Source organism: Pelmatolapia mariae, linkage group LG23, assembly GCF_036321145.2.
Source record: "Pelmatolapia mariae isolate MD_Pm_ZW linkage group LG23, Pm_UMD_F_2, whole genome shotgun sequence".
Lineage (NCBI taxonomy): Eukaryota > Metazoa > Chordata > Actinopteri > Cichliformes > Cichlidae > Pelmatolapia > Pelmatolapia mariae.
Window position 1 is genome coordinate 22,475,585 of NC_086246.1, and position 27,531 is coordinate 22,503,115.

At 39.6% G+C, this 27,531-nt stretch overlaps 3 protein-coding genes across 3 annotated transcripts; 1 reads left to right on the plus strand and 2 right to left on the minus strand.

The window, feature by feature from the left end:
• Positions 1 to 1,451: 1,451 nt before the first annotated feature.
• Positions 1,452 to 2,430, plus strand: LOC134621415 (NF-kappa-B inhibitor zeta-like). The gene is made up of 3 exons (XM_063467898.1): positions 1,452 to 1,738; positions 1,892 to 2,002; positions 2,159 to 2,430. Exons 1-3 carry the CDS (start codon positions 1,652 to 1,654, stop codon positions 2,381 to 2,383), a joined length of 423 nt encoding a protein of 140 aa, XP_063323968.1. The 5' UTR covers positions 1,452 to 1,651; the 3' UTR covers positions 2,384 to 2,430.
• A 1,013-nt stretch (positions 2,431 to 3,443) lies between these two features.
• On the minus strand, positions 3,444 to 6,187 carry LOC134620627 (protein jagunal homolog 1-B). Its single transcript, XM_063466854.1, has 4 exons — positions 6,067 to 6,187; positions 5,382 to 5,479; positions 4,150 to 4,222; positions 3,444 to 4,079 (listed from the first exon to the last, which is right to left on the minus strand). Exons 2-4 carry the CDS (start codon positions 5,468 to 5,470, stop codon positions 3,690 to 3,692), a joined length of 552 nt encoding a protein of 183 aa, XP_063322924.1. The 5' UTR covers positions 5,471 to 5,479; positions 6,067 to 6,187; the 3' UTR covers positions 3,444 to 3,689.
• A 1,112-nt stretch (positions 6,188 to 7,299) lies between these two features.
• LOC134620848 (collagen alpha-1(VIII) chain-like) lies at positions 7,300 to 27,507 on the minus strand. Its single transcript, XM_063467165.1, has 3 exons — positions 27,390 to 27,507; positions 12,064 to 12,322; positions 7,300 to 10,383 (listed from the first exon to the last, which is right to left on the minus strand). Exons 2-3 carry the CDS (start codon positions 12,317 to 12,319, stop codon positions 8,432 to 8,434), a joined length of 2,208 nt encoding a protein of 735 aa, XP_063323235.1. The 5' UTR covers positions 12,320 to 12,322; positions 27,390 to 27,507; the 3' UTR covers positions 7,300 to 8,431.
• Positions 27,508 to 27,531: the final 24 nt, after the last annotated feature.

The following is a 27,531-nucleotide window of genomic DNA, read 5'->3' on the forward strand; positions in this document are numbered from 1 at the left end:
CTCAAACTTTAATTGCTGCTATCAAATACAGAGTGGCTATACAGTGTAGACATTTACCTAACAAGCGAAATTCCCTGCACTAATCCCTTTGGGATTGCATCAGAACGGCATCTGGTGTTCTTGCTGACGCAAAATAAGAAAAATATTTGTGGTTGTTTCTATAGCAACGACAAGCTTAAACACACAAGTTTAAGATGTAAAAAAGGTGATTGTTCAGAGTATAGTATTCCCATGATACAACAGTAGGACAAAGTAACAGCAGCCTTACTGTCGTATCTCCTAGCGAGATGGGAGTGGCACACCTGTCTCACTATTGCCCCAATCCAGGGCGTGAAGCTCTGCTGGCAAATGACACCTTGTGAGTAAATGAGCCACGCCCATGGAAAACGGCATTAGGTGATACCTGGGGATTGAGAAAGGATGGCTAAACTCCAAACGCAGGATTCATTTCTTTTGTAAAACATAATTCAGCTTTCATAATACAGCCTGAAGGTTTTCACTGAAACCACAACACCAAGTCGTATAGATGACGACAGTCTTGCCACGTTTAAGCGTCACAGGGCCAAAATTGGGACAGCTTTCCTCAATGGAGTGCTTACAAGCAGGGGAAACAGAACTTTCTGATTCTGAGCAGCAAAACCAGAGGGTTTAGTGTCAAAGAACTAATCAAATGTCATAACCTAAACAGGAGACAGATGTTGGTGTAGGTCAGTAATCCAGTGGTCATTGTAGGCGCTGAAATTGGCAATTAGACATACTTCAGTTTTCAAAGCTGATGGGAGTCCCATATTTTTAACCCCTAGTATGGTTACTACCGTAGAGTGTGTCCTGAGAGTTGCTGACCCATCCCATTCATTGTTAAAAGTTAACAAGAGTTCTGCCATAAAGACAACATTTGACGTCCTCCCCTGTACCCCTATTGACGAGTTCTGACACTTCAGTATATATCATTAAATTCAAGGGTTACTCCTAGTAAGGTTTCTAGAGGTAAAGAGTTAAGGTTGCATGATAACAAACCCACTAAAGGTTTAACCGAAGAAGGCTCTTGGATGACAGGTCTTCAAGAACAAGAAATTCAGTAAGTCTTGTCTTGAAGACTATAAAAAAAGAGGCCTTCATCTCAAGCCCTTAAGACAACAGAGATACACAACTCATCTTGTTAATGTATAACATGTGTATTGCTGAGAGTTAATGTGAAACACGTTGCCTGCTTCCTCAAATGTACCAAAGACCTTTGTCTTATCACATGGCGCCAAAATTAATAATAAACCCGGACTCTGATCCACTTCCCCTGCAACTGTGACAAATGTAGGCCAAATAACGTTTTGTCAGAATAGAATTTAGTGCTGCAGTCATGCTTTTTTTTTCTAGTTGTATTAAGAATATTTTCTTAATCTCACTCATATTTCCGCAGGGTGTCTGGAAGGCCTTAAAAGGAAATGGGGAACTGATCGATGTAGAAATGTTCAGTTACGATGGTGAGTGTGTTTTTGTGTGACTGAAAACTTTACAATGCTCAAATGCCTTTTTTGTGATTAAATTCTGTAATTTGTTTCTGTGTCTGGAAGGTTTGACTGCTCTTCATTTGGCCGTCTTGTCTCACAACAATGTTGTGAAGGACCTGAGGAACCTGGAAAATCCCTGCACATTCATGACCACGGAGCTGGGGCAGCGGAAGCGCATGTACTTTGAATGTATCAAGATTCTGCTGAACATGGGCGCCTCCTGTGGGACAAAGGTAAGTATTACCACTTCAGGGGAACATTTAGCTGGCTTGGTCCTGCTCCACACCAAACTGCTCGGGTTTTCCCGTCTCTTGTGGTTTGGTTTAAGATACAGTGATCTAAATTTCCAATCTGGTTTTCATTTGGTTTATTTTTAATCTCTCCAGGATCAGAAAAGTGGGCGGACTTCTCTCCATATGGCTTCTGAGGAGGCAAATGTGGAGCTGCTGAAGATTTTTCTTGACCAGCCAACAATGCTGTCCATTGTAAATGTTAAGGTATGCCTACTGTTTCATGACAAACAATATATTTAGGGTGGATTGCTGCCTTTTACAAGAAACCAGAGAGAAAGTTTCCCAGCTGTCACAGCTCCAAACTGCGCCCATAAAAACTACACAAACAGTAACATGTGGTGTCTTGTCCACTCCTTTCAGACGTTCAGTGGAAACACGGCACTGCACATCGTCAGCTCTCTGACCAATCACAAAACTCAAGCTGAAGCGGTGAAGCTGCTTATGAGAAAGGGAGCCGATCCTGGGGTTAGGAACTTAGAAAATGAGCTGCCATCTCAGCTGGTACCTGAAGGTCCTGCTGGGGAAAAGGTAAGGGTGTCACTTCACATACATGCTGGAGGAATCGCAGATGGCACTGTTTGCTGACTGAAATCAAAAAATTTTTTTTCCTGCAGGTGCGGCAGATCCTGAAAGGAAAACATGTTAATGCTTAAATAAAGCTGAAGAACACTGTCAGTCAGACAGTTGAGTATGATAAATATGATTTGCCAAACAAGGCAGATGGTGGTTGTTTCAGTGAAACATGTCGAGTTGTTCATTACGGTGTAATGTTTAAAAAAAAGAAAAGAAAAAAAATTGTACTTCTGCAAAATTTTTGTTGTTACTTTTATCAAGTAGGATCAGTGTGATTATTCTTTACAGGTTTTAAGTGTTTGGAAAGGAATCTTGGGTTTTTTTTTTTTTTTTTTTTTTTAATTTTTGAATATTTTAGCACCAAGTGAAATCCTTTTGTTAATGCAGTGGAAAATATTTACCCATCTCATCAAGAGATAGTACTTTGAAAGGTATCAAATGATTTCTTTTTTTCCCCGGCATATTGGGCCAAAATGTAACAAATGGTGCATCCCTCATCAAATCTACACTTAATTTTGTAAGTTTAAATCTTTGTAAGAGTTCTGATCTTAAATATCTAGGTAATGTTTTGATAATGATGTGCAAAATGTTATGTGGGGAAAAAAAAAATCACTGAACCAACTTTTTTCTAACTATGTAATTACACTGTGTTGTTTTTGTCTTCATGACTGTGTGTTATTGTAAAGGTAACTATTGTGATGTGTGAATTGTCTTGTTTTACATTTTTAGTTAAGTTTCAACTTTATCGTTGTAAATAGGAGGGGTGATACAGAATTCTGGGACTCTGCCTCATATACATATAAAAAAATCAAACAGGCATGATTTAAATTTGGGCAATCACCTGTTAATGTCTTAATGTGTGTTGCGTCTGCAACACACTGTGGAAAACCTCCAACTCCAATTTTGATTTAATTTTGGAGAAATGGACGAAGTCACCTGGAGGAATATTTGGCTAATATGGTGGCGAATCCCAGAATTTTTACTACAATTTCTAATTTTCTAAACATTTTTTTAATGTTACTGCATGTGATTTGCGTTTTCTCAGTACTTAAAAGTAATGAAGTACACAAAACATTTTAGGATTTGTTGCTGTTAATGATGAAATGTCAGAAAGCATGTACAGAGGGGAAGGTGGCGGTTACAATCTGTCCAAGGACTGATTTTCTTCAAACAATGATGTAATCACTGTCAAATATAAATATAGAAAAAAAACAAGCTGGACAACAATAAAGTCTCTTAGTCTTGGCAATTCGGCTCTAAGATCCTCTTTGTCCTTCAAACTAGTTGACCTTGGAGTTCAAGCATGCTTCAGCTGAATTTATTTCTTCTTCTTCTCCTGTGTGGTGGTGAACCACTGGTCCAGCAGCTTCTTACTATAGTAGATCTGCCAGCCGTGAACCTGCACGGCGATGACGATCACCAGGTACATGACTGACACGGCGCTGAATCCGAAAATGAAACGGTATGCTTTGCCGTGGCGATAGAGCTGCTGAGCCACGGGGAACATCTCCATGCTGCCGTAGATCAGTGGCGCCACGCAAAAGAGCCCGGCGCTGATCATGGAGATGACCAGGTAGCTGATGTTGTTACGGGGCAGTGCCAAGAAGCTGAAGACTGTGGGTATTATGCTCAGTAAGTAGGGGTACTCCCACTGGTATGGAGAGGCCACCACCTTGTGGGACACCAGGTTCATTTGGCTTACCGTTACCTGAGAAAAAAATGAAAACACACTCAACTTTTACAGAACATAAAACATGCTTCTCCACAAGAATGCTTACCTGAGCTGCCATCAACACCCAGATCAGCAGATGGACAATGTTGAGCTTACGGATTTCAGACTTCAAGGAAACACTGTGAACACAAAAAATAAATAAAAGAAAGACCAATCAGACGTTAGATTTTAAATGACTCAAAATTTAGTGGATCAAAGTCTCCTAAACACAGAAACCTTTGCATAGCAACAAATCGCAATCACCCACTCAGTAATTTATATCTAAGAGATTCTTCTATGTACTTATTTAAGCAGGTCGATGCTTCTGATGTCTCAGAAACAGTACTTCTCAAAAGGCTGTATTTGCTTTGGCTTGTCCATCCAGAAGGAGGATGAGCTTACGCAACTGCAAGAGGCCTGTGGGTCCATGATTCAAAAGAATCACGACTTCTCCTGCAGCATTACTCAGAATTTATTCAAGCTTACAATGATCACCTTGACCCACATTGTGCTCACAGTCATATTTGTTGTTTTACAAATAATAACTTGTGAAACGAGATGAGATAATGACCACATCCCGTCCCAGGTCAGACAGGTTGTGCAGCGGAACTTTTCCTTTAAAGGTTGATCACTAATACATACAACCACTGCAGAATCATGAGTATCTCTGTATGAGGCATGACCTGGACTTGTACTGACATGTATGAGCTGAACAGGAATGGAGGCAGCAGAGTCCCCTTTGGAGCTTCTGCACATCACCAAATTAGACGGGGCACCACCCTAATTAGATATACTACCTTACAGACTGGCTGCAGTAAGTAGTCCATGAGATGCTGGACATGTTGACATGTTCCTGTAGCATCTCTCTCAGTAGCTCTTGAGATTAGTCTCTCCAGCTGATAGTTGTGACGCCAAATGAGATACTACTGACATTCTGGTTTTAGAACAGCTGTACTGCTCTTTTTAGCCTTTCAAATTAGTAGTTTAATACTTAAGAACAGTGAAGTTTGTTTTATTATTTGATTTGAATGATCAGGACTGTACACTGATGAAAGAAAGCCTTGAATGAGCTGAGGTATACATTTTTATACTGTCATTATATCAGTTTAGTTAACAGGGCCCTAGTTAACACTCAGCAGCTTTTAAACTAATTAAAACTAAAGTGATTCCAGATAAACACTACTAATGTTTAACTACTTGGGCACTTAAGTTAAAATATTAACAAAAAAATAAAATAAAAATCATTCCTTAAGAGTTGGATTTGGGGATTATCGCTCATTTAATGGTAAATAAACGAACCTCATCTGGTAGTGAGAGGCGACCCGCTCCCGGTGCTGGAAGTCACTGCCATCTGTGCCCGCTGCTCTTGGACCAGCTCGAGAAGCCATGATGGATATCTGAAGGCAAAACATGTCAGGTTTAACATCATCTAATGTCTAATTACACATCAGTAAGACAGTCATTTCCAGCAATGAGCTGACTGCTCAGTCAGTCATGCAGCACTTGCTCAATCTGACCAGTGAATGTGATGACAGGAAAGACAATACCGTTATTCTTATATTTTACACTTTAAAAGCTTCACGTTTGCGTTTGTAGAAGTGACAAAGCTTTAAAATGAGGGTGGAAGGGGACTTTGCTGTTATTAAATCACGGCATACAGGTGTTTAATTCATTAGTTATCTGCTAATGCTGCTAATGTGGCACGGGGAGCGTTTAAGAGTAAGCTCCTGTTTCCCACTCTGCATGTCAGCTTAAATGTTTCAGAAGATGCTTCGTTTTTACTTCAGCTGCCATGACTTATGCCGATAAGTTGAATTACAAATTGTTTGGGAATGGCTAGGCTAGCAAGCTAATGCCTGTGAGTGATTCGCTGCTACTGTAGGTCAAACAAAGGTAGTGTTAGCGAGAGATAAATACGAGTCAGACCACCGGCAATGGCATTATGTCGTGTGTTGAGACATCTGATATATACAACGGCACTTACCTTTTATTTTCTGCCACAGAATAAAAGCATTTAACCGTTAAAGAGCTGGTTAACAACGGCTACAGAGCAGCTAGCTGGCCAGCTTCATACAAGGAAAGAGGGATGATGTACGGACAGAATGTATGACGTGTCAAACCCTGATTGGTCTCTATCTTTCTTCTTGCTCCCTCCCTTTCCTGTGACTGTCATATGTTAACCATTTAATTCCTCTGATAAGCAGATTGCATTTCTCTGGATGATCTGATGGCAACACACTGACACTGCTGCAGTCGTAGGCTATTTTATTGTAAACATAAACTCACTGGCCACTTTATTAGGTGCACCTGTTATATTGTTCTTTGCACATGACAAATATCAGAATAGTGAATAAAGGTGATTTCAGTGCCAGACAAGCTGAACATTTCAGAAACTGGTGATTTACTGGGATTTTTCCACAAATGAAAAATTGTGGAGGTCAGAGGAGAATGGTCAGACTGTACTGAGCTAATAGAAGGGCAACAGTAACTCAGACAACCACTCTGAATGCACAAGATGCCAAACGTTGGCCTACAGATAGGCTGCAGCAGCAGAAGACCTCACCAGGTGCCGCTCTTCTCAGTGAAAATTAGACAATAGAAAATTGCCTGGTCTGATTTCTGCTGTGACATTTGGACCCCTCAGTGCAAACTGAGGATTGTTTAAACGTCACAGCTTGCCTGAGTATTATTGTTGACCATGTCCAGTCCATCCCACATGACCCCTTATGACCCATCTTCTAATGGGGGCTTCCAGCAGAATAATGTGCAATTTCACAAAGCTCAAATCATCTTTAAACTGGTTTCTTGAGCATGTTAATAAGTTCACTGTACTCAAATGACCTCCACAGTCATCAGATCTCAATCCAGTAGAGCATCTTCGAGATGTGGCAGAACATTTTGAGATTGACATTTTGGATGTGCAGTTGACATATCTGCGGCAATTGTGTGATGCTGTCATGTCAATATGGCCCAAAATCTCTGAGGAATGTTTCCAGCACTTTGTTGAATCTATACCACAAAGAATCAAGTCCAGACATGGTCCAGTTCAATTTTGCTGTGTTGATTAAGGTCTTGGCTACATGTTTTTCATTCTTGTTGATTGTTGTTGGTGTAGGAATCTATAGAGCACAATGTTTTTGCTTTGCAAAGCACAAACATCATCTTAAAAATTAGGTCAAGACAAAATTTTATTTTTTTATTTTTTTATTTTTTTTTATTAAACCATCATCTTGCCAAGAAAAAACAACAAAGATCAAAATTCACATACTTACGGCACAGTTTTTGTCTGAAAATAAAGGAATATTAGGAAAAGTACTTTTAAAGAATGTCATACCAAAACGGCTTATCCTCAGTTTGGAAAAACAAAACTTAAAAATCCAAAAAAAACCCCTAAACAACCAAAGAAAAAAAGTGGCACAGTCATATGAATGGGTATTGCTATTTTATGTGTCCTGCATTTAGGAATGAATTCTCCATTTAGTGTTCAACACACAAGACAAATCCAAGTAATCAGTAGTCAAACAAATAAATTACAGAGAATACTGACAAACTCACACGTACCTTTCAGTTTATATTTATTACAAATAAAAAAACACTAGGACATCAAAGGGAAAAATCAAGCTACTGTGGACAAAATAAACGTGTATTTTTTTTTGCTGTTCTGTTATGGACTGTGTGGACTGGTGTGACATTTAATAAAATAGCCAATGGTTATGTTATTGTTAAGTGAATACGTGTGGTAAAATGCATATGAATATCTTTTCATATTAAAAAATTCAACATTACAAAAAACAAAAAAAAGTCTAACAATAATTTAATAATTACATGATGAACCCTAATACATAACCCAACTGTAATTTATAACTAAGAAAAATAAAGTGATAGGTTCGTACATGCCCAGTATGCGGTTTATAATTGTAGAACAGAAACTGCTGTCCTGTCAAGTGAATAAAAAGAAGATATACTGTAAATCTGCACTGTATGAGGAGTTATCAGAAGCCATGATATACTGTCTGTAGATGAATATAAGAATATATGTGTAATTAAGACAATGGAATGGCTAAAAGCCAAGTGATTTATCATAACATTTATATACAAATTTTGGCCATGGTTTTATAACTTCCCTTTCTGATATTTATTTGTAAGTAAATACAGTTGTGGTACATATAGTGTTGTTATAATAATAATTATAATAATAATAGTAATAACTACAGTAAGAACTAAAGAAGATCTTCCCAATTCTCGATGTAACCCGTTTAACTTGACCTACATTGTACCTTGTGACTGAAGTAGTTTTACTTACATTATGGTCAGATCTGTGCTATTATTCTCACCTTTATTATAATTTATTACATAATGTACAGTAGGTATCCAGAAAATGTGGAGTGGACATACTGACCAGCATAAAGTCCTGCTGCCTGCTCCGATGGTAGCTGTATATGCACAGTGTCTCCTTTTCTTAATGGGAGTACTGCACTCCCTGAAGCCTGATCTAGCAATCCCTTTTTATACTCATCATAAGTGTACATAACTGGCTCATTATTCTTCATCAGTGCCACCCACACATTACCTCCTTTGCAGTGTACGTTGTAAGAAAAGTAGTAGATCCCTGGTATGCTACAGGTAAAAACACCATTCTGGGGACTGTAGTCCTGATTGCCATTGTGCAAGAGTTTGTCAAAGATGACAGGGGAACCCACAGGGGGGAATGGATTTGTGAGTTTAGCTGTGAATGCAGGCAGCTCAGGGCCATTTCCACCAATCTCACCTCCATTTGGGTTCTTGTAACCTTGTTTTTGGCCACTGTATGGGCCAGTCATAGGAAGGATCTGTCCAAGGTCAGGAAATGTAGCAGGTTGTCCAGGAGGTCCAGGGGGTCCAGGTTGTCCCGGTTGCCCTGGAAATCCAGGAGGACCACTGGGACCGGGGTTACCTTGTGGACCAACAAGACCTGGGGGTCCTGGGGTTCCCTCACCAGGATAGCCAGGTTTACCTGGTAAGCCTGCATCGCCTTTTCGTCCAGGAAGCCCAGGGGGTCCAATTGGGCCCCCTGGTCCTGTAAGCCCTGGAATACCTTGTGGCCCCTGGGGGCCTTTCTCTCCAGCCTGTCCCCCTTCTCCTCTTGTTCCTGTTAATCCTGCAGCACCAGGGGCACCAGGTAAACCCCTAACACCAGCTTCTCCTTTTGGGCCAATGGGCCCTTGTAAGCCTCTTGGTCCTGGTTGTCCACCCTCTCCTGATCTACCAGGCTGTCCGGGAAGCCCTGGAGGACCTGTCTGACCCTTTACTCCTGGATTTCCTCTTGGCCCTATGACACCATCATCTCCTTTTAATCCTGGGAAGCCAAGACTACCAGGAAGGCCTATTGGACCTGGTGGGCCAGGTATTCCACTTGAACCAGTGGGACCAATGACACCTGTGAGACCTGGGTGACCTTTATCACCTTTTGGACCTGGTGCTCCAGGAAGACCAGCATGTCCCTTATGACCCTTAGGTCCTGGAAACCCAGGTGTACCATAACCTGGCAAGCCTGGGTTCCCTGGTAAACCAGGGAGACCTGGTTCCCCCTTCCCTCCAGATACCCCCGGTTGCCCACTGAAACCATCTTTTCCTGGTTTTCCAATTCCTGGTACACCTGGTACACCTGGTTGGCCTCTTTCACCAGGTGCCCCTGCCAGTCCTGGTTCTCCAGGAGAACCAGGCTTTCCTGGTATTCCTGGTTGCCCAGGAAGACCATTCATACCAGGTTTACCAATGCCAGCAATGCCCACCTGTCCAGGTGGACCTGGTGGTCCACCAGGCCCTTTCAAGCCTGGAAAACCAGGTATACCAAGTCCTTTGTCTCCTTTGGGGCCTGGAGGACCAGGAAGCCCAGGCAGACCTTTTTGGCCAGGCTCCCCTAGAGGACCTCGCTGTCCTGGAAGTCCCTGATCTCCTGCTTTTGGAATCCCAGGGAGTCCTGAGGGACCTGGAAGTCCTGGAGGCCCAGGAGGTCCAGTTACACCTACATCACCATTAGGACCAAGATCACCTTTTGATCCTGGTAATCCAGGTCCTCCAGGTTTTCCTGGCAATCCTGGCATACCGGGTTTTCCAACTCCTGGGTAGCCAGAAGGACCAGGAGGGCCTGGCTTTCCTGGTAAACCTGGCAATCCCTGACCTGGAAGCCCAGGAGGGCCTTGTGGTCCTGGTGGTCCTGTTGGCCCTGGGGGACCTTGAATTCCTTGCAGTCCCTTTGGGAGACCTTTTACCCCTGGAACAGGAGGGCGTGGACCTTTAGCTCCTCTGGGAAAGGTTTGTCCTGTCAAGGAAAATACTAAAAGAGGTAAGTGTTGACCCACTAAATAATGATCTGACATGATCAGTTATCAGCAGTGTTGGGAAGATTACAGAATACATGCCCCAAAATGTATTTTGTAATCTATTCTGTTACATTACTCAATGAGAGTAACGTATTCTGAATACTTTGGATTACTTAATATATTATCATGCTTTTTTACAACTACATGAATGTACTATTGCTGTGCGATTTATTACTATTACTGAAGGTTACTCGCCATACCAATAGCAACTAGATTTTTAAATCTTAATATAAAATGAGTAACAGTAGGGTGGACATTAGGTAAGGCTGCACTTTTTGCAGTCATCTCGTATAGAAAACTATTCGGCCCGTATATAAAACAGGTCCGCGGCTCTGAACCATAGTAAAGGGACCTCTGGCTAATACGTCGGGTTCCGTGTCGGGCTCGTAGCCGAAAACTAGCTTTACTTTGTTGTCTGGGTCAGCTTTGCTAGCGAGAGACAGAGAGAGGCGTTGAAAGGCTGCTCCAAAGGAACTTATTGTTTCGGAGGAAAACACGAACACAGTGTACAGTCGAGTCTTAATAGCTTACTTACAACTGAGCTCGTCAGGCACTCTTCTTGGCTGCAGTGGTTATTATTATATTTACATGCTTCCAGCTCCCGTTTCTGCTCTGTGACAACATGGACTGCCATACACATAACGGGTATGGCAGTCCATTCTCCCTGCAGCACGGACTACACTGCTCATGAGGCTACATTCTTTAGGGCTATGCCTGTAATACTCTGCCTATTGCCTTCATATTAAATCATTTTAAAAAATATTTCTTCACGTCATTATGAGACGTGAGATTGAGACACAGGCATTTGAGCCTCTTAATGTGTGTTTTGTTTGGGTTTCCACCGGCGTGGAATTACCAAAAATAGAGAGGGGATAGCCTAACATATGAAACAGGAAAAGACTGCCATGTAATCCCTTTATTTCAACAAAGTAACTGTATTCTGAATACCACCTTTTTAAACGGTAACTGTAACGGAATACAATTACTCATATTTTGTATTGTAAATACGTAACGGCGATACATGTATTCCGTTACTCCCCAACAATGGTTATCAGTAGTTTGTGATGGATGTTAACTAAAAAAAATTAATACAGTTACTGCTCACTGCATCTGAAAATGGATGACCCCTTATTAGGTCATTTAATTATAAATAAATGAACTAATAATGAACTAAAACAATTATTTACAGTGCTGTTGAAATAATAAAAACAGATGTAATGAATCTACTGTAAAGTAAGTTGCACAAGCACAGGAGAAAAAAAAACACAAGAAAAAAAAAAGAAAGAAAGAAAATTAAGAAACCAGCGAGCGCTCCATGTAAATAATTAATTTATTGTAGCAGTGCACTTAAGTTAATATCTTGTCAGTTTTATGCCATCTCCCCTGTATTTATAATGGAATTTGAAGGCACTTTTTAGCAAAAAGGTGTTAGTTAGTCAATGAAAAAAGCTAAGAATTTAGTTCATGTCATATGTTGTTAGAATATATAGATAAATATGTAAAAAGGACCCATTGACGTATTTGATCTGATTTACAGCAGGTTGTTAGTTTTTGTTAATTATGGTATTAGACGAGATGCAGGAGCTAAAAGTAATTTTTCACAAACTTATTGAACTCACCTTTGCCATCTGTCAGTGGTCTCTCTTTGCCCATGTGCAATGGCGGTTGAGGAAACTCTTGTCCATACTGAGGAAGTATTGGCATCTCATTCTCCAGAAACTGTTGCTGTGGATATGCATCATATTGTGGCAATGGCTGGGACTGTTGGGGTGGCTGTTTATGTCCATAATACACCCCACCATGAGCGAGGTATAGTAAACATAGCTGTAACACTGTGATGAGAAGATAGAAAGAATGGAGGGGTACAGCCACCATTTTCTGCAATGGAGAAACAAAAAGTGGAACTATAAGACAGATATAAAAATTTCAGTGAAATTAAATGAAAGCATCTACACACATGAAAAATCTTCATATCTATCTTCATATCTATATATCTCGTTAGCGGTATCCTTGAAGGTATCTTGATTCTTTAGGTGAATATCAATTAGTTTCCAAAACCACTACACATCTTCCCATAAAATACAGAAAATGCTGTTTTGTAAAAGCAAATAAACTTCACAGTTTGTAACACAAGTAAACAGCGTTATTGGTTGACATTGATACATATATTTGTATAATGAATGTATTATTTACTTATAGGTAATTTACTTAATTAATGTGAATAGAGTTTGCTCATTTAGGGTGTCTTGTGCTACTCATCAATGGGATAAATGCTGTGCAAACAGCATTTAATTATTTAGAGAAGAAAATAATAATAATTAAGCCTCTTAATGGTTTATGGCCATGCTCTTAAACCATACTGGTACATAGATGAATTCAAATGCCAGCTTTCAAGAGCTTACAAAATTCACTTGTCAAACCAAAGAAAATTGCCAAAACCCTCCACTGCACATATGTGACCTAGCTTAGACATCTTTTCAGAAACACTGTGTAAAAGCCTCCCACATCCTTGAAGTGATTCACACGTACATATTGTAATTAAGAGGCCCCACAGGGGATGTGGCCAGTTTTGAACATAATCTTTAATTCTTTAAACATGTCTGCGCTAAGGAGATCAGCTAAGCACTGCCAAAAGCACTGTGTGAAAATAAACACTGATGGGTGAATGCATGTTTTCCTCAGCTGCAGTGTTTGTGTGTCCTGAAACCGAACCAAAAAGATCAAACATTTTGGAAAGCTGCAATAACTGAAGGCTTGCTTACATTTTTTAGAGCAATTATTCTAAAAAGAAAGCTAAGTTGTGTTGGCTGGATGTTTCCAGGGGATTATTTTTAGAATGGAAATACTTATGTGTCTAGTTTATCTGCAAAATCAGCATGTTAGAGATGTTAGGGTTGAATATGTTGCAGTAGCTATTGCACAGGTTGCCATCTACTGCAGGGTTAACATTGAGATGTGGACACCCATTCAGATATGCACACTTACAGCCAGTTTAGAATCTTTGTACTGTGGGAGGGAACCCACACAGGAACAGGGGGAACAGGCAGGCTCTACACAGAGAGGCCCCAGCTGACAGGTGGACATAAACCCAGGACCCACTTACGGTGAAGTGACTGCACTTCTCATCTAACTATATACATATTTCAATATTAAATAATTAATTGCTAGAGAAAACTACCAGCAGAAGCTTTCAGAATCTTCTCTCCACCACTCTCTCAAAGCCTCATAATGTTATTGAACAATATCTACATATTTCAAGGTTATAAGTTTGATCCTGAGATAAGCCAAGAGGCAACATAATAGCTTAGCATGTAAAAAGTCTTCAGTAAAGTCTTTAGAGTTCAAGTTCGAGTCTGTGTGTCGATCTTCAGTAATTGGAAAAACTACTAAAAAGCACTCAAAGACAGAAAGAGTTGGATGTGCTTCAGACGATTTTGACATTGTGCATTCAACATTCAAACTACTGTGCTTATAAAATACCAACACACATAACACAGGACCTTTTGCCGTTTGGTGCCTAAAAGTCTAAAAAACCTCAAAAAACCTAATCTTGATTCCTCTGTCCTTGCAAATTTTAGACCTATTTCTAAGCGCTCGTTTCGGTCAAAAATCTTAGGAAAGATTGTATTTGTTCAGTTGCAATCCTTTCTAAATAGTCACGATATCCTAGAGAGGTTTCAGTTGGTCTTTAAAGCCTTTCACAGTACCGAAACTGCACTCTTAAAAGTTCTTAACAATCTTTTATTAGCCACTGACTCAGGTGAATCGGCTGTGCTTTTGCTCTTAGACTTGACCGCTGCCTTTGATACTGTCGATCACAGCATCTTGATCTCCCGACTGGAGCACTGTGGTATCAAAGGCACCCCATTGGACTGGTTCAGGTCATACCTCTCCGATAGGACTTTTCTGTGAGCCTCGGAGATTTTATCTCTTCTTCAGCTCCCTTTACTTGCGGTGTTCCACAGGGATCCTTATTAAGCCCAGTTCTGTTCTCTATCTATATCTAGGCTTAATTTTCAGGAAACATAACATCTGTTTCCATTCATATGCTGACGACACTCAATTATATTTCCGGCTAAAGAGTAACACCTCCGCTTCGCTGGAAACTTTATTTCAGTGTCTCGATGAAGTCAAGACTTGAATGGCCTTAAATTTTCTTAATTTTAACAAGGAAAAAAAAGTGATCATCTTTGGACCAAGCTGTAATTCTAGTACCCCAGATCTTGACCTGCGCAGTTTAGTACCTTTTGTTAAACTGCATGCAAAAAATTTGGGGGTTACACTGGATAATAAGTTTACCTTTAAGAAACAAATTAACTCTGTTGTACAGCGGTCCTTTTTAAAATTGAGGCTCTTATCCAAGGTGAGATCATTCTTATCTTTTAAAAACCTAGAATGGGCAATTCACGCTTTTATCTCAACTGGACTACTGTAATTCTTTATATGTAGGTGTTAGCCAGTCTTGTCTAGCACGGCTCCAGCTGGTCCAGAATGCTGCAGCTCGTCTCCTGACACATACAAAGAGACACGAACATATTTCCCTGGTGGTTGCCTCACTTCACTGGCTCCCAGTCCACTTTAGAATTAAATAGCAAAATTTTATTGATGACTTATAAAGCACTGAACGGACAGGCTCCAGAATATCTGTGTGACTTCCTGCAGCCTTATATGCTCCCTAGAGCTCTTAGATCAAGTGATCTCTTGCTCTTGGCCACATCTAAGTCAAGACTGGTTCACAGAGGTGACTGGGCGTTTGCGGTTGTGGCACCGAAAATGTGGAATGATTTACCTCTCCACATTAGAAAGGCCCCGACCGTCAATCTTAAAACACACTTTTACTCATGTTCTAAGTTCAGGCGTTCACTGAGTTTTTGAAGGATAACAGTGAAAGTAAACAGTGAAAAGCTCTATGAATGAACACCTCAAGTGTAGCCTGGAAGTACTAAAGCTAAAGCTTACTAAACCTGGGTTTGATTTTTATCAGAATTTTGTAATTTATGAAGTCTCGGATCTAAATGCTTCAAGAAAACCAGTTTAAATATGTGATTAAACAGCATATATAGACTAGAGATTAATTTTGAAAGGAAAGAGTGAAACTCTAGTCCGGTCAAATAGGTCAGACTGCTTGAAGCTGTGGAGTCTGTTCTTATGAGAGCTGTTAAAGTTTGAAGCACAATACCAACAATGAAATGTTCAGAGAAAAACATAAATGCCATGAAACTCACAGTTAACTGAAAGCTAATTTAAAAAAAAAAAACCCATTAAGAATAAAAAAGATCACACTTAAACACTACAACACTGATTCACAACCACTCCTGAAGTGAACTTTTGCTTCAGAACTGAGATGATCATAACTGAATGACAAATTGTAATGAATTCTGTATCACCTTTTTTGTTTTTCAAAGAAGAACATGGCCTTTAATATCACTGACTGTAACTGACTGTCAGAACTAGCAAAACATTTGGGATGAAAATGTCTGTTTAGGTTTGTTTGCCTCAGGTGTGATGAACCCCTGTTTGTGGAGGATCAGTTCACTCATTATTTCTTTGCCTTTTGTGGATTAAACCTCAGAGGGAAGCAACAACAAACACACCTAATTTATGAAACGTTTTCAGACTTATGGTTTGTGCTTGAACCCCAAATATTTAACAAGGTAAAATACAGCTATATACGCAAACTGCCTCTAATCTAAGTATTTCTTTGTGTTTAAAGTTCATAGTGGTCACAGGAAGACCAAGGTAATAGGAAAGCCTGTAAGGAAGATTGTTAGAAGACTGGTTGGTGGTTCTATATATTTGGTTCAATTTTTAGATTCAGCACCTGAAGTAAAAAATTGAAGAACAACTGAAAGTGCCATATGTGTATAGGTGTTGGAAAGCACTACTATGAAGCAGTTGCTGCTGCTACTACCCTAATGTAACCCATCAACACTGACCGTCTATTACCCATATGGCATAAATAACTGAAAACTGATATCGTTAATATTTAAGTAAACTTCCTCAGCATTCGAACTTTGTGTTTCTTTCATGTCAGTGCACTTACATATATTTGTTACCCAAATGCTCTGTAGTTTGGCTAAAGCTAACTTGGGCAAACACATATGTAAATACATGGAAATCTATGGGTAAGATCTATGACAAGTTACAGAAATATCACCCCAATCAGAGAAACCACCTGAGTCAAAACATGGGGAAGCACCCATAACATTTGTGCAGCTGGTTCATGGAGGAAAGAGACGTAGGTCATAATGTGGAACAAAGTGTTAAATACAGTGAAAGTGGTCCACTGCAGCCATTATGCATGCCTTTTTATATTTGTTCATGCGTCTTCCTTGTCGTGAGCAAATGTTTCTACCAGTGCACTACTGGGCTGTTTTTGGAGGACTGCACACAAGCAGTTCTGTGTTGGTTGCATACCCATAGTCCTTTTCTCTGTGTACTCAAAGACCTATGCAATGGTTCCATAAATCCACCCTTAGGCACAAAATATTTGGAAACTCACTGTTGGAACATTTCATTTAAATAGTCATTAAAAGTCCAGAGTTTCAGCTGCTGTTTTACATTTTTAATGAATTTCTTCCAGAGAAAAAAAGAACAGACCGCTTCAATAAAAAACAATTTGCCAACTGACTGAATTTCAGTCATGTCAGCGTTTTAATGTCACATTTTAGGCGAGACAATCTTTTGCTTTTCATGCATCTCCAAACATTCAATCTTGGAGCAAAATCACTTGTTTAATCTTTTTCAGCTATAAAGCCAGCAGGAGACTGATCCTCAAATATTGAGCTTCTAAGCAGAACATGGTTTCACACGTTGGGAAATCGCTCTGCAGACAAAAAAGGAACACATGTTTGGCAAGGAAATAACAAAGAGGACCTCCAAGGATATGCCACTCTTCATGGCTCAGAGACATAAACCATACAAAAACATACCCAGTTTTAACTGGTGGGTTTGCTGCAAAGCAAACAACCCAAGTACATGTTATGCTCGGCTAAGTTCTTTATTATTATTTTTCTTCCTTGGCATTGGCTCCCACACCATTTGTCATAGTGAGCAAAAATCAGCTGTGAGGCGACTGTTTCTATGCAGTTTTAGTTTAGGTTTTACCGTTTTCAAACAGTTAATTAACAATTTGTTGCAAAAACATCATAAAAATTTCTTCCTATTCTCCCCATTGAGTATACCTGTGGCTAAACACTATTGGGTACACCTAGCAGACCATTTCAGTAAATATACCTGTCACTGGCCGGCCACTTTTTAGGCACATCTGTGTACACACTACGACTGTTTTGTATAAAGTATACACATGTCTAGCCAAATTTTGAAGACCAACATACATGACATAGAGGTGGCAACAGACAATATTTGGCAGGACATGTTGTGGCAGATGTTTTATATAATATATATAATTTATTTATCCAGATAAAAGGTATTATTGAGATTAAAAATGCCTTTTCCAAGTGGCAAGTATAACAAATTATGGAAATGAACACAACTGACATTCAATACAGGCAAGTGCACACAAACATCCGAATCAAAACGCAAGCACGGTCCACTCTACACCAGTGCTGTGGTGCTGTGATACAGTTGAAGAGTTTATTGAAGCTTATTAACTGATTGTGTCACGCTGTCAGGGTAGCTGCCCTTAATTATACAGCTAGCCTTTATTTACAGACGGTCGATATCATCAGTCATTTTTTGGTTTCCAGACGGTTTAATGGGAAAGCAATTGGAGCGTCTAGACCACAGACTAAATTGCAATAAGTATTGAATTCTAACGACATTGCACTATGTGTTCAGCTTTGATATTTGAGTACCTTGCGTGGCAAACATTTTAACACAACAAATAAAGAAACCTGAATCATTTTGTTCTGGGTTATTACATTTTTTCCATCACAACGGCTGCAGTAAAATTCTCACGCATTTGCTTTCCACCTTTGTTTTAAGATTTAAGAGGAACAGCTTCTCCCGGCACAACGAAAGGTTTGCAATTCTTTATCAAGAAGCATGTAGTTATGAGGTGCTTAAAGTAAAAGCACACGCTCTAATAATGACACTTTCACGACACAATCATTGTTTCTGACAAAATTATTGGACAAACTGAAGAGTTTAGTCTAGTCAGGAAACTAGGCATGACCATTATGCATTCACAATTATGTTTCACAGTGAACCTGACAAAAGCTGCAGATGAAAAACAACTACTCTCAAACATCTTTTTTCAACACAATATGGTCTTGCAGTGTCCCTGAACGAATAGCTTGACAATAAATATTTCCTCTCTGCAACAACAACCAAATAGAATCGACTTAGAATCCCTTCTATGATTTAAACTTTCACCTTGTGCATGACCTCAGCTTTGATGAAATCTCTTCAGACACCTCCACACCCCACACTCGATGACAATCTCATGCAACAAAGACTACTTGGCCCACTGTGGTTCCTGGTTCCTCTCAGCCTCTTTGCCAATACATACAACCGCAGCTGGCTTCGCCTGGTGATGAGCCACCAGTCTTTTATCACCTCTAGATTGGCTTTGGAAATAATCACATTTCCATTTCTCCTCTGTGTTCCTCTCCTGACTTATTCCAGATGTGGGGAATCTATCGCTTGATAAACAAACGGTGAGGAACAGAGGCATGTCATTGCTTATCGACACGGGTGCCAGTCTTAATTGCCTGTGGTCAGGCTTGGCTTTTGTACTTTAAACAGAGGGTCCTTCTTTTCCAATAAGAGTGGGAAACTAACTGTGGTGCAGGATATAAAGCAAACTTTTGAAATTTCAACACCAATGATACATACTGATCATTGACAGAGAAGCCTTTGTGTGCAAGTGTCAAGGCTACAAATTAATGCTGAATGGCTGTGACCATTGTTAGTGAACAAATCCAAATGCAAGAGAAAAACTCCAGAATTCTAAAACAATTTCAAAACAATATCCAGAAGCTTATTGAGCGAGATTTATACTGGCCTAATGGACATATTGTCATTTTGGCTGTAAGATTAAAAAAATAATTGTCATCTTTCAGGAACCACTGGAATTTTCTCTCGAGCCTAAAATGGTTGAGGAGTACAGTAATGTGAAGCGCACATGGCAACAACTAGGCAGAGCTTTTTTCTGTCCATGTTCAGATATCAGTACCTTGTGAATGCCTTGTACAACCATGATACTTCAAATATTTATACATTTATAAATAAAGTGTTAAGCTCTATTAATGCTAAACAATATGTACTGAGGTTTTCCAGACATCCTCTGACAATGTGGTGTTAACTTATCCAACATTTTGGATGCGTTGCAATCATGGTCACAATGTAGGATCAAGTGGATGAAGTGAACAAGGCCCCATTACACAAGCCTAGAGACTGGTCTGCAACCGTCTGGCAACCAGTAGTCATCAGGAAAACAATAAGTACTCCCTGATTGGTTGTGAGTAGCTGCTAGAACTTGATGTCAATTGCAGGGAAAGTAATTAAGTCCTAGTGCAGGTATGCAAGCTTACAGACCACAGTGACCCCTTGGCAACTTGTTGCTAGAGGAAATTCTCCAACTGGTTGGCAAAAACTTCCTTCTGGTTGCTAGCATATATTGTTGCAGTTGTAGTTTGAATGGAAGTGACGGACATGACGGCAAGCACTATCTGGCTACACTCCGAGCTATAGTGAAACAGTGAAAACCACAAAAGAAACTGGAAATGGAGACTGCTTGCCTTCAAATTAAACGTTGCACCTTTTTAAAAAAGGTGCATCATACTTTTTCAAGCTTTACTACAAACATGAAAAACTATAGGCAACCGTTACAACCTGCTAGGAATCAAAGCAATCACCATGAGGTTCTTGGTGGTGCACCTTGTTTGCATTCGATTTCCCCTGACAGCCAGCAACCTCTAGAAACCACTGCCAACCATTTGGGGAGTACACTAATAGCAATAGTCCAATATGGTGGACAACGTTCAAGCATTGTGCACATGATGTCACGTGAGAAAATTAGTCCAGACATATTTTTACATTTCTAGGAAGACATTGCTATCTTCAGCAAAACAATGCCAAGCTTCACTGTGCATCATTTCCAAGAGCATGACTAAACATAAGTAAAGAAAGTACTTATGTTTAGTTCCTAACCCTATACTCTTAGTGTCACAAAGGTTCCTCTCTTTTTATCTGGACAGGTCACCATAGAAACTTTGACTAGGTCAAAGTGAATTTAGGATTGTTGAATGTGTCTTTTGTCCTGTCTTCCTCCTTTCATCCCCAACCGGTCACGGCAAATGGCTGCCCCTCCCTGAGACTGGCTCTGTCTGGGGTTTCTTCCTGTTAAAAGGGAGTTTTTCCTTCCCACTGTCACCAGGTGCTTGCTCAAAGGAGTCATCTAATTGTTAGGGTATGACTCTATTATTGTAGGGTCTTTACAATGCAATGTAAAACACCTTGAGGCAGGCTACTGTTATTGGTGCTATATAAATAAAATTGTATTGAATTTAACACAAAGAAAGCATGAAATGATCTGGCTCATGATTCAGGCTTCAGCATCATGCTTTATTTCATTTCAACAACACTGCCATGGGGATTTCACTACCTGAGCTCCAGCAGACCCAAGAACAATACAGATGTTGTTCTCTTCAACTGACCTTTTTTTTTTTTTAAATAGAGTCAAAACACACTAAAATATGAACATCGATTTTGGATGGTCAAAACAAACCCATCTGACCTCGTAAAACACAATACTCTCATACAATAATGTGTGTAACAATTCTTTCAGTGTAATGTGGAAACGCTTTTCAGCTCCTACACACAAACACAAAGGAATGCAACAATCAGCTGACAGGAACACGAGCGCCAAGACGACATCTGGGGAATGTACCTGAGTGTACGTGCGACCCACTGCATGAATTTGTGTGAGCTGATGCTAACCTTTATAAGAAAAACACTCCACCTCTACAGTCTCAGTCTGGAGTCTGTACTCACACTGTGGGTATGCTTGGAGTTTCTGCAGACAAGGACAACAACGCACATCTGAAGCCAAAAAAAACTAACTCACTGTATCCAGAACCAAGATAGGAAAATAAAGTCAAAACAGCTCTACTAATAATGATATCTATCAGACAGGACCTGTAGTGAGGCAAGTGGCTCAATAGAGGGTGCCAAACTACATTACTACTCAGATTTTCAGTTCATCAATACAGCCTATTTTGTTTACTTGCCTTTTTCACAGACTCGGTGGATACTTGATTCATTAGTCCAGTGGGGGAAAAAAAGATATCCTGGCTGCGTTTTTAATAATAAGATTTTTTTTTGTTGTTGGCGTAATTTATACTAGGTTTTGTGCATGATCATCATCCCCATTTTCCTCCTTGTTATTCTCCAACAACCACAGGTTATATTCTGGATCCTGTGCTGCTTTTCTCTTTTGTATTCACTCTAAGCAGCTGATTCATCTCAGCTCAATCATCAAGTAACTTTTTGATCATTTCTCCCTCTTCCTGCTCATCTTCATAGTGAGAATATTAACTTTTCCCCCTAAGCAGTGAGTTAAAAATGAAGCAAAATGGGTGTGAACGCTTCCCCAGCTCAGCTTCCTATCTCTCCATCTTTGCTCTCTTCGCTTTCTTATATATATATTTTTCAGCTTTTGCCATTGACGTCACATCTACACACAGCCTCAAATCCCACAATGCATGGATGTAGCACCTGGATGCCTTTTTGCATTTTTAATTGCTCACCGCTCACACTATCCTTTGAAAAGCTTTGCACATAAACCCACGCAGTCCACCCGACCTCATCACCCATCTCACTGACATATTTTCCCCTCTCCTGCAGTTCTAGGAACCACAAGTCACCGAGTGCCTGCCCACAATTTTCATTTCAGGGCAAAAACTGGAGTGGGAGGAGAATCATTTTCCTATTTGCTTTTGAGTTCTGTCAAAACAGAGTATCTGATGTCAGTGGACAGCAACTAATAGCAACCCAGAACGAAGAGGCACTTTAGGTTGTTTCCATGTTTAAAGAAAAAGAAATTCAATGAGAAGAAAGGATGACAATGTTTATTTTTGGATCTTATCGAATTTGATTTAAATAGGGAAGATTTATAGGTAGATGTTCCACAGCAACAAAAAAATGCTTGCATCAGATTTAGAGTTTTCCCTTGAACTTTGTGCGGTCTCTGCCGCAATCTTTCTTGTTCTCCCTCGTATTTAGCTGGTGCTAAAAATGGACCAGTGAAAGAATATTTTTAAAAGTAATAACAATGTTTGGCTAATAATCAGATCTGATCAGTAATACTGTGCTAAAACCACAGACTCCACTGGAGAATTCTGCAGCTGCATAAATAGATTTCCAGTTATGAGCAAATCAGGGAACAGCACACCCTGTGTTGCCTCCGTTTTTCCAATTTCCGATCGGATACTATATTTACTCAAGAACTAATGTTTGTGCTTTTCTACTTCCTATTTCAGTGGGAAATATCGTCCAGTGTAGAAGAACAGAAGTTCAGCTGTCACATTTCAGATGTCCACAGTAAACTTTCCATCCAGATGTAGTGCATATTTAAAAAATAAACTGGAGTTTTTCCACTCACTTTGTTTTTAAAATGCAAATTTTAAACATGCGCGAAACAGGTGGTTGGAAAGTTGATAGTCGCTGTCGGCAGCTGCACCAAATGGTGATTTCCCCTCGTGTCTTCACACATGTTTTCATTTAAATACTTTGTGGGAAGCAAATGAGGTCAAATATAACATTTCACAAAAAAAACCCTTAACAATAAAAGTCATAAAAATAATATAGACATGACATATATATTATTTTAACCCTTTAGATGCATTTTGTTCTGTTTTGTAAAAGCATGGAGAGGCCTGACTCTTAAAAAAATGGATCAAACGGCTACAAAAGCAAAATGTTACTTGCACACTGATTTGGTAACTTGTAGCACCTTTAGTTGCAATAACTAACTAAATAAATGAAGTAATAAAGTAACAGTTTTCTTTTTGACTTAAACAGTCTGTCACATCATTGTGGGCCAATTCTGGACCCCTCTTTTTTTCTTTTTTACAAAGTTTGTTCAGGATATTGAGATTTGCAAGCATTCATTTATGCACAGCTCTCTTAAGGTCCTACCACAGCATGCCTGCACTTTGACTGACCCATTGTGACACCTTGATTGTTTTTTTTTTATCAGCCATTCTGTTATAATTTTGCTGCTGTGCTTGGGATCATTGCCCTTTTTTATGCCTGAATTTGGACTAAGCTTTAGCTGTCAGACAGATGGTCTCACATTTAAGTCTATACAGAGGAGTTCATGGTCGTCTTAATGACTGCAAGGTGCCGAATTCCTGTGACTGCAAAACAAACCCAAATCATCACTTGGCCACCACTGTGATGTGTTTGATATTAAGTATTCGTGTTGATATGCTTTGTTTGCTTTTGTGCATTAGGGATTATGCCAAACATCTCCATCCATTAGGTTTGCAACTCCAGAAGTGTTTTGTTTTTTTTTTAGAAAGAAGACACTTTCCTGGAAACCCTACCAAACAAGTCACACTTGTTTCATCTTTTTCTAATCATGTTATCATGAACTTTAACATTTAACATGCTAACTGAGGCCTGTAGAGTCTGTAGTTCTTGGGTTTGTTGTAGTTTCTTTAAGAGTTGCGTGGTCTGACCTTAGGGTGAATTTGCTGAGAAGACTGTCTTTGAGTTGACAAAAATGGAATGCTCCAGACCAGCAAACAATTTTTGAGATACTTACCTTCATACAAAAGCAGTAAGTTTACTGCATAGAGTTCTGTAAAAACTCTTTTTCACATGACTGTTAATGTTCAAGTCATGCTTATGGCAAGAACTTCAGACTCTAATTTCTGTCAAGCCTTCATAATGTAAATTCAGAACTTTTACTATGTTTTATTGGTGTTTCTACTTAAATACACCTCTGAAAATGTGCTGGTAAAGACCCAAACATGCCAAGTTCTGTCCTCAAACTGACGTCAAAAACCACAGAAGGTTTCCAACATGTTAAGATGAATGGTTTTGCAATATAAGTACTGAGGATATTAAAATCACGAGCACAAGTGGGTATATGATCCCTTCCAGAGGAGTAGTAATTGCTGTAGTTTGGAGGTTGGGAGCAGTCTAATATTTAAAAATGACTGGGTGGTGATTATATGTTGCTTTGAGAAGGGTTGTTTTTGGGTTTTATCACCAGCAATTTCATTTTGATGGTTTCCTCTACCTCTACAGTTGATCAATCATTGAATGCACTCATATCAATTTTACTGCAATCATAAAGTGGGCTGGGGAGCATTTACGGCTTGATGTGACATGCATACATCGCCTGGACTGGTGACATGACAGCAGCCAAGGGAAGCTTAATGTGTTATACAGTCACACCATAAAATATGCCACTCAGGGAAAAAATATGTTCCTCCCTTTTCCTACTTCCAGATGTTTTCGCAGCACACTATTTATGAGGGATTATAAGAACTAGGACTCCTTCTGCTTAGGAGTTTAGATAAGAGTCACTTTGTAATAAATCTGCAAAATTTAAAGCTGGAACTACAAAGTGGTGTTTTGAAACAGAGCTACCACCTGTGGCTTTGAAAGAAAGTAAAGCGTGTCAGGACAGCAGCTAATGTGGAACCATTAACAGTATATGTATTTGATTAAAACTGTAAGATTGCCATAAAGTGAACCTGATTTCATCATTTGAGACATTTCTATGGCTGCAGTACTCTGCACAGTAGCACGAGAGCATTTGGACACATGGCCTGAAATCACAGAGGCTGCAGCTGTGGGATCAAGAGGCACATTCCCTCCGAGCTGCATAAACACTTCCTGTTCGGTAGGTGAGAACTGCAAAGGAGTCAGACTCGGAGAGGAGAGCTGTCAAGAGACATTAACAGAGTAATAAATATGTGAAATCACAGCATGCTCACAGACACTCCTAGCAAACAAGATGAAGTATCCCTTAAATAGTGGAATAATTTGACCTAAAATGCAGCCAAATAGCTGATAAATAGCTTGATTCTGTTCACTGTAAGAAATGGTTACCGACATATTTCACCATTTTGGGAAATATTGTGATTTTTAATGAAAGTTTGATACAAACACTGAGAGTAAAGTAAATATGAAAGCTAGCAAGAGCATTAGCTTAGAACAAAGACAAGAGGGGGCAGCTAGCTTGGTTATGTTCAAAGATTTTAAAAAAAAAATGTCTCCATATTTTAAAATCTCTACAGCAATTTTTAAAGGAACTTTGTCACATTGCTTACACATTGTTGCTTGCAGACACATATAAAGGGTTTTTTAAATATATGTTTTCAGTCTTTTTTCCAAACTACGCTAATAGCTGCTTCAGATTTGGCATTTAGCATAGAGGTGCGACTCTTCATCAAAAAGCCACCAAAATACATTTTCTTTACTATTTGGCAGCATATTGTAACAGTTTTAAATGGCGAAGCTTTTCTGTGGCCAAAAAACTCAAGTGCTCACTTGAGCAGATACAGCGACATCCTGGCCCTTGGACGCAAACACTAACCCTTCCAAAAAACCCCAAACTGACCACATTTGCGAGGCTTCAAACAGTCTCATTCACAAAATCCAAACTTTTTAAGTAACTTAAAACTGATCTGCGGATTGAGTTGAACTTTATAACAAATTTCCTCTTCTGACAACATAACAAATGCAGTCCTAGAAAAACAATGAAGAACACATGCAAGCTTCTTGGATGTCTGTTAGGTCCAGACATGTTACTGCTATGGAAAAACGGTTGATCATCTTATCTTGATGTGAGCTGTCTGGACCTCTTTATATCCACAGCTCATTAAATTACCAAAACCCATATTAACAGTTGTAGTTTATTAATATAAATATATAACCCTAGATATGGGTGCTGCTTTTAAAGAATGGTACATGAATTTAGAGAAAAAAACAGATCTTTCACATCTCCCACTTACAAAACTTATCGCCTCAGTCATCACACAAGTCTGTATAGCTCATTACATGTGCTGCTTTGCTGGCACCAAATTAATCTGCTTTAATGCCACTTTTGAAGTGTAAAATTGTTTGAATGAACCCAAACAACTTCATCTTTGACATATTTAACATGATCATAACATGGACACATGATTTGTTTACGCTTTATGGACAGGTGCACTTTGAGATTTAATGTCCTTAAACTATGCTGAGAGGATAAAGATACAATAAGTGTGATCGCTTTGCATCGTGTCATTTTGAACCACCACATCAGAAAATTTATTTTAAAGTCTGGCTTGCAGTATGGAACTCTGAAAACCTTCACTTCTGCATAACAGTGAAGAAGAAGAAGACAAAGAAGCAGCAGAAGAGGTTTTCTAAAAATTTTTTTTAATGAAGCATAAAAATTTCCGTCTCCAGCCCCCAGCACCAGTGTTCTGCTAAGGAGACTTTTTTCTTAAATCCTGTTTCCTCTTATTTATGCGGGACAGATTACTACTAGAAAGCTCTTAACACCTAAATCTCCTTATCCGTAAACACAGGAGGAAAAAGTGCTTGCTCTTTTTTCCTCCTGTCCTGAAAAACATGCACCTAAACTTTCTAAAATGTCAAGGCATTCCACTAACTGGTGCTAAATCCTGCCGAGACGCTGCACTGTGCATTTATTTTAACAAGCTTAAGCCCGGGTTATTCTTCCCAGGTGTCTCTTTTGGATTTTCTTTTCTTTCTCTCTCTTTCTCTGCATTGGGAAAAATGTCAGATGTGATCTGCGGAGACCTCTCAGCCCATTCTTCACAGCTGTGAAGTAGGATGTCTTATGATACATTTACTTTGCTTCTCTGTTTCCATGTTTCTTTGCATGTGCAATCCCAAAAGGCAAAAAAGGAAAATGATCCAGTCTCTGCCTTGCAATCAGACGACCAAGCCAAAGCAAAACCAAATCAAAATGAACACATTTAACTATAAGGCTTGATGATGCATCACTTACCTTTGTGTGTGCTGCTGCTGCTGCGGTATCACTGAGCTTTTAAGGAGTTTGTGACAGACGCTGAACAGCAGCACTGGTGAGGGTTTGGCTTTTATCTACAGGTGGGTGGAGCTGCATGGGCTGAGAGCACAGAGGAGCTGGA

Bases quoted from the DNA above. Each gene is read 5' to 3' on its own strand.
- LOC134620627 (XM_063466854.1), bottom strand. From the start codon at position 5,470: ATGGCTTCTCGAGCTGGTCCAAGAGCAGCGGGCACAGATGGCAGTGAC. The intron at 4,223-5,381 runs GTTCGTTTATTT...TTGTGTTCACAG, and splicing joins GCCTCTCACTACCAGATGAG to TGTTTCCTTGAAGTCTGAAA. The intron at 4,080-4,149 runs GTAAGCATTCTT...TTTTTTTCTCAG, and splicing joins GGGTGTTGATGGCAGCTCAG to GTAACGGTAAGCCAAATGAA.
- LOC134620848 (XM_063467165.1), bottom strand. From the start codon at position 12,319: ATGGTGGCTGTACCCCTCCATTCTTTCTATCTTCTCATCACAGTGTTA. The intron at 10,384-12,063 runs GTGAGTTCAATA...TTTCCTTGACAG, and splicing joins ACCACTGACAGATGGCAAAG to GACAAACCTTTCCCAGAGGA.
- LOC134621415 (XM_063467898.1), top strand. From the start codon at position 1,652: ATGACCACGGAGCTGGGGCAGCGGAAGCGCATGTACTTTGAATGTATC. The intron at 1,739-1,891 runs GTAAGTATTACC...TAATCTCTCCAG, and splicing joins GCGCCTCCTGTGGGACAAAG to GATCAGAAAAGTGGGCGGAC. The intron at 2,003-2,158 runs GTATGCCTACTG...CACTCCTTTCAG, and splicing joins TGTCCATTGTAAATGTTAAG to ACGTTCAGTGGAAACACGGC.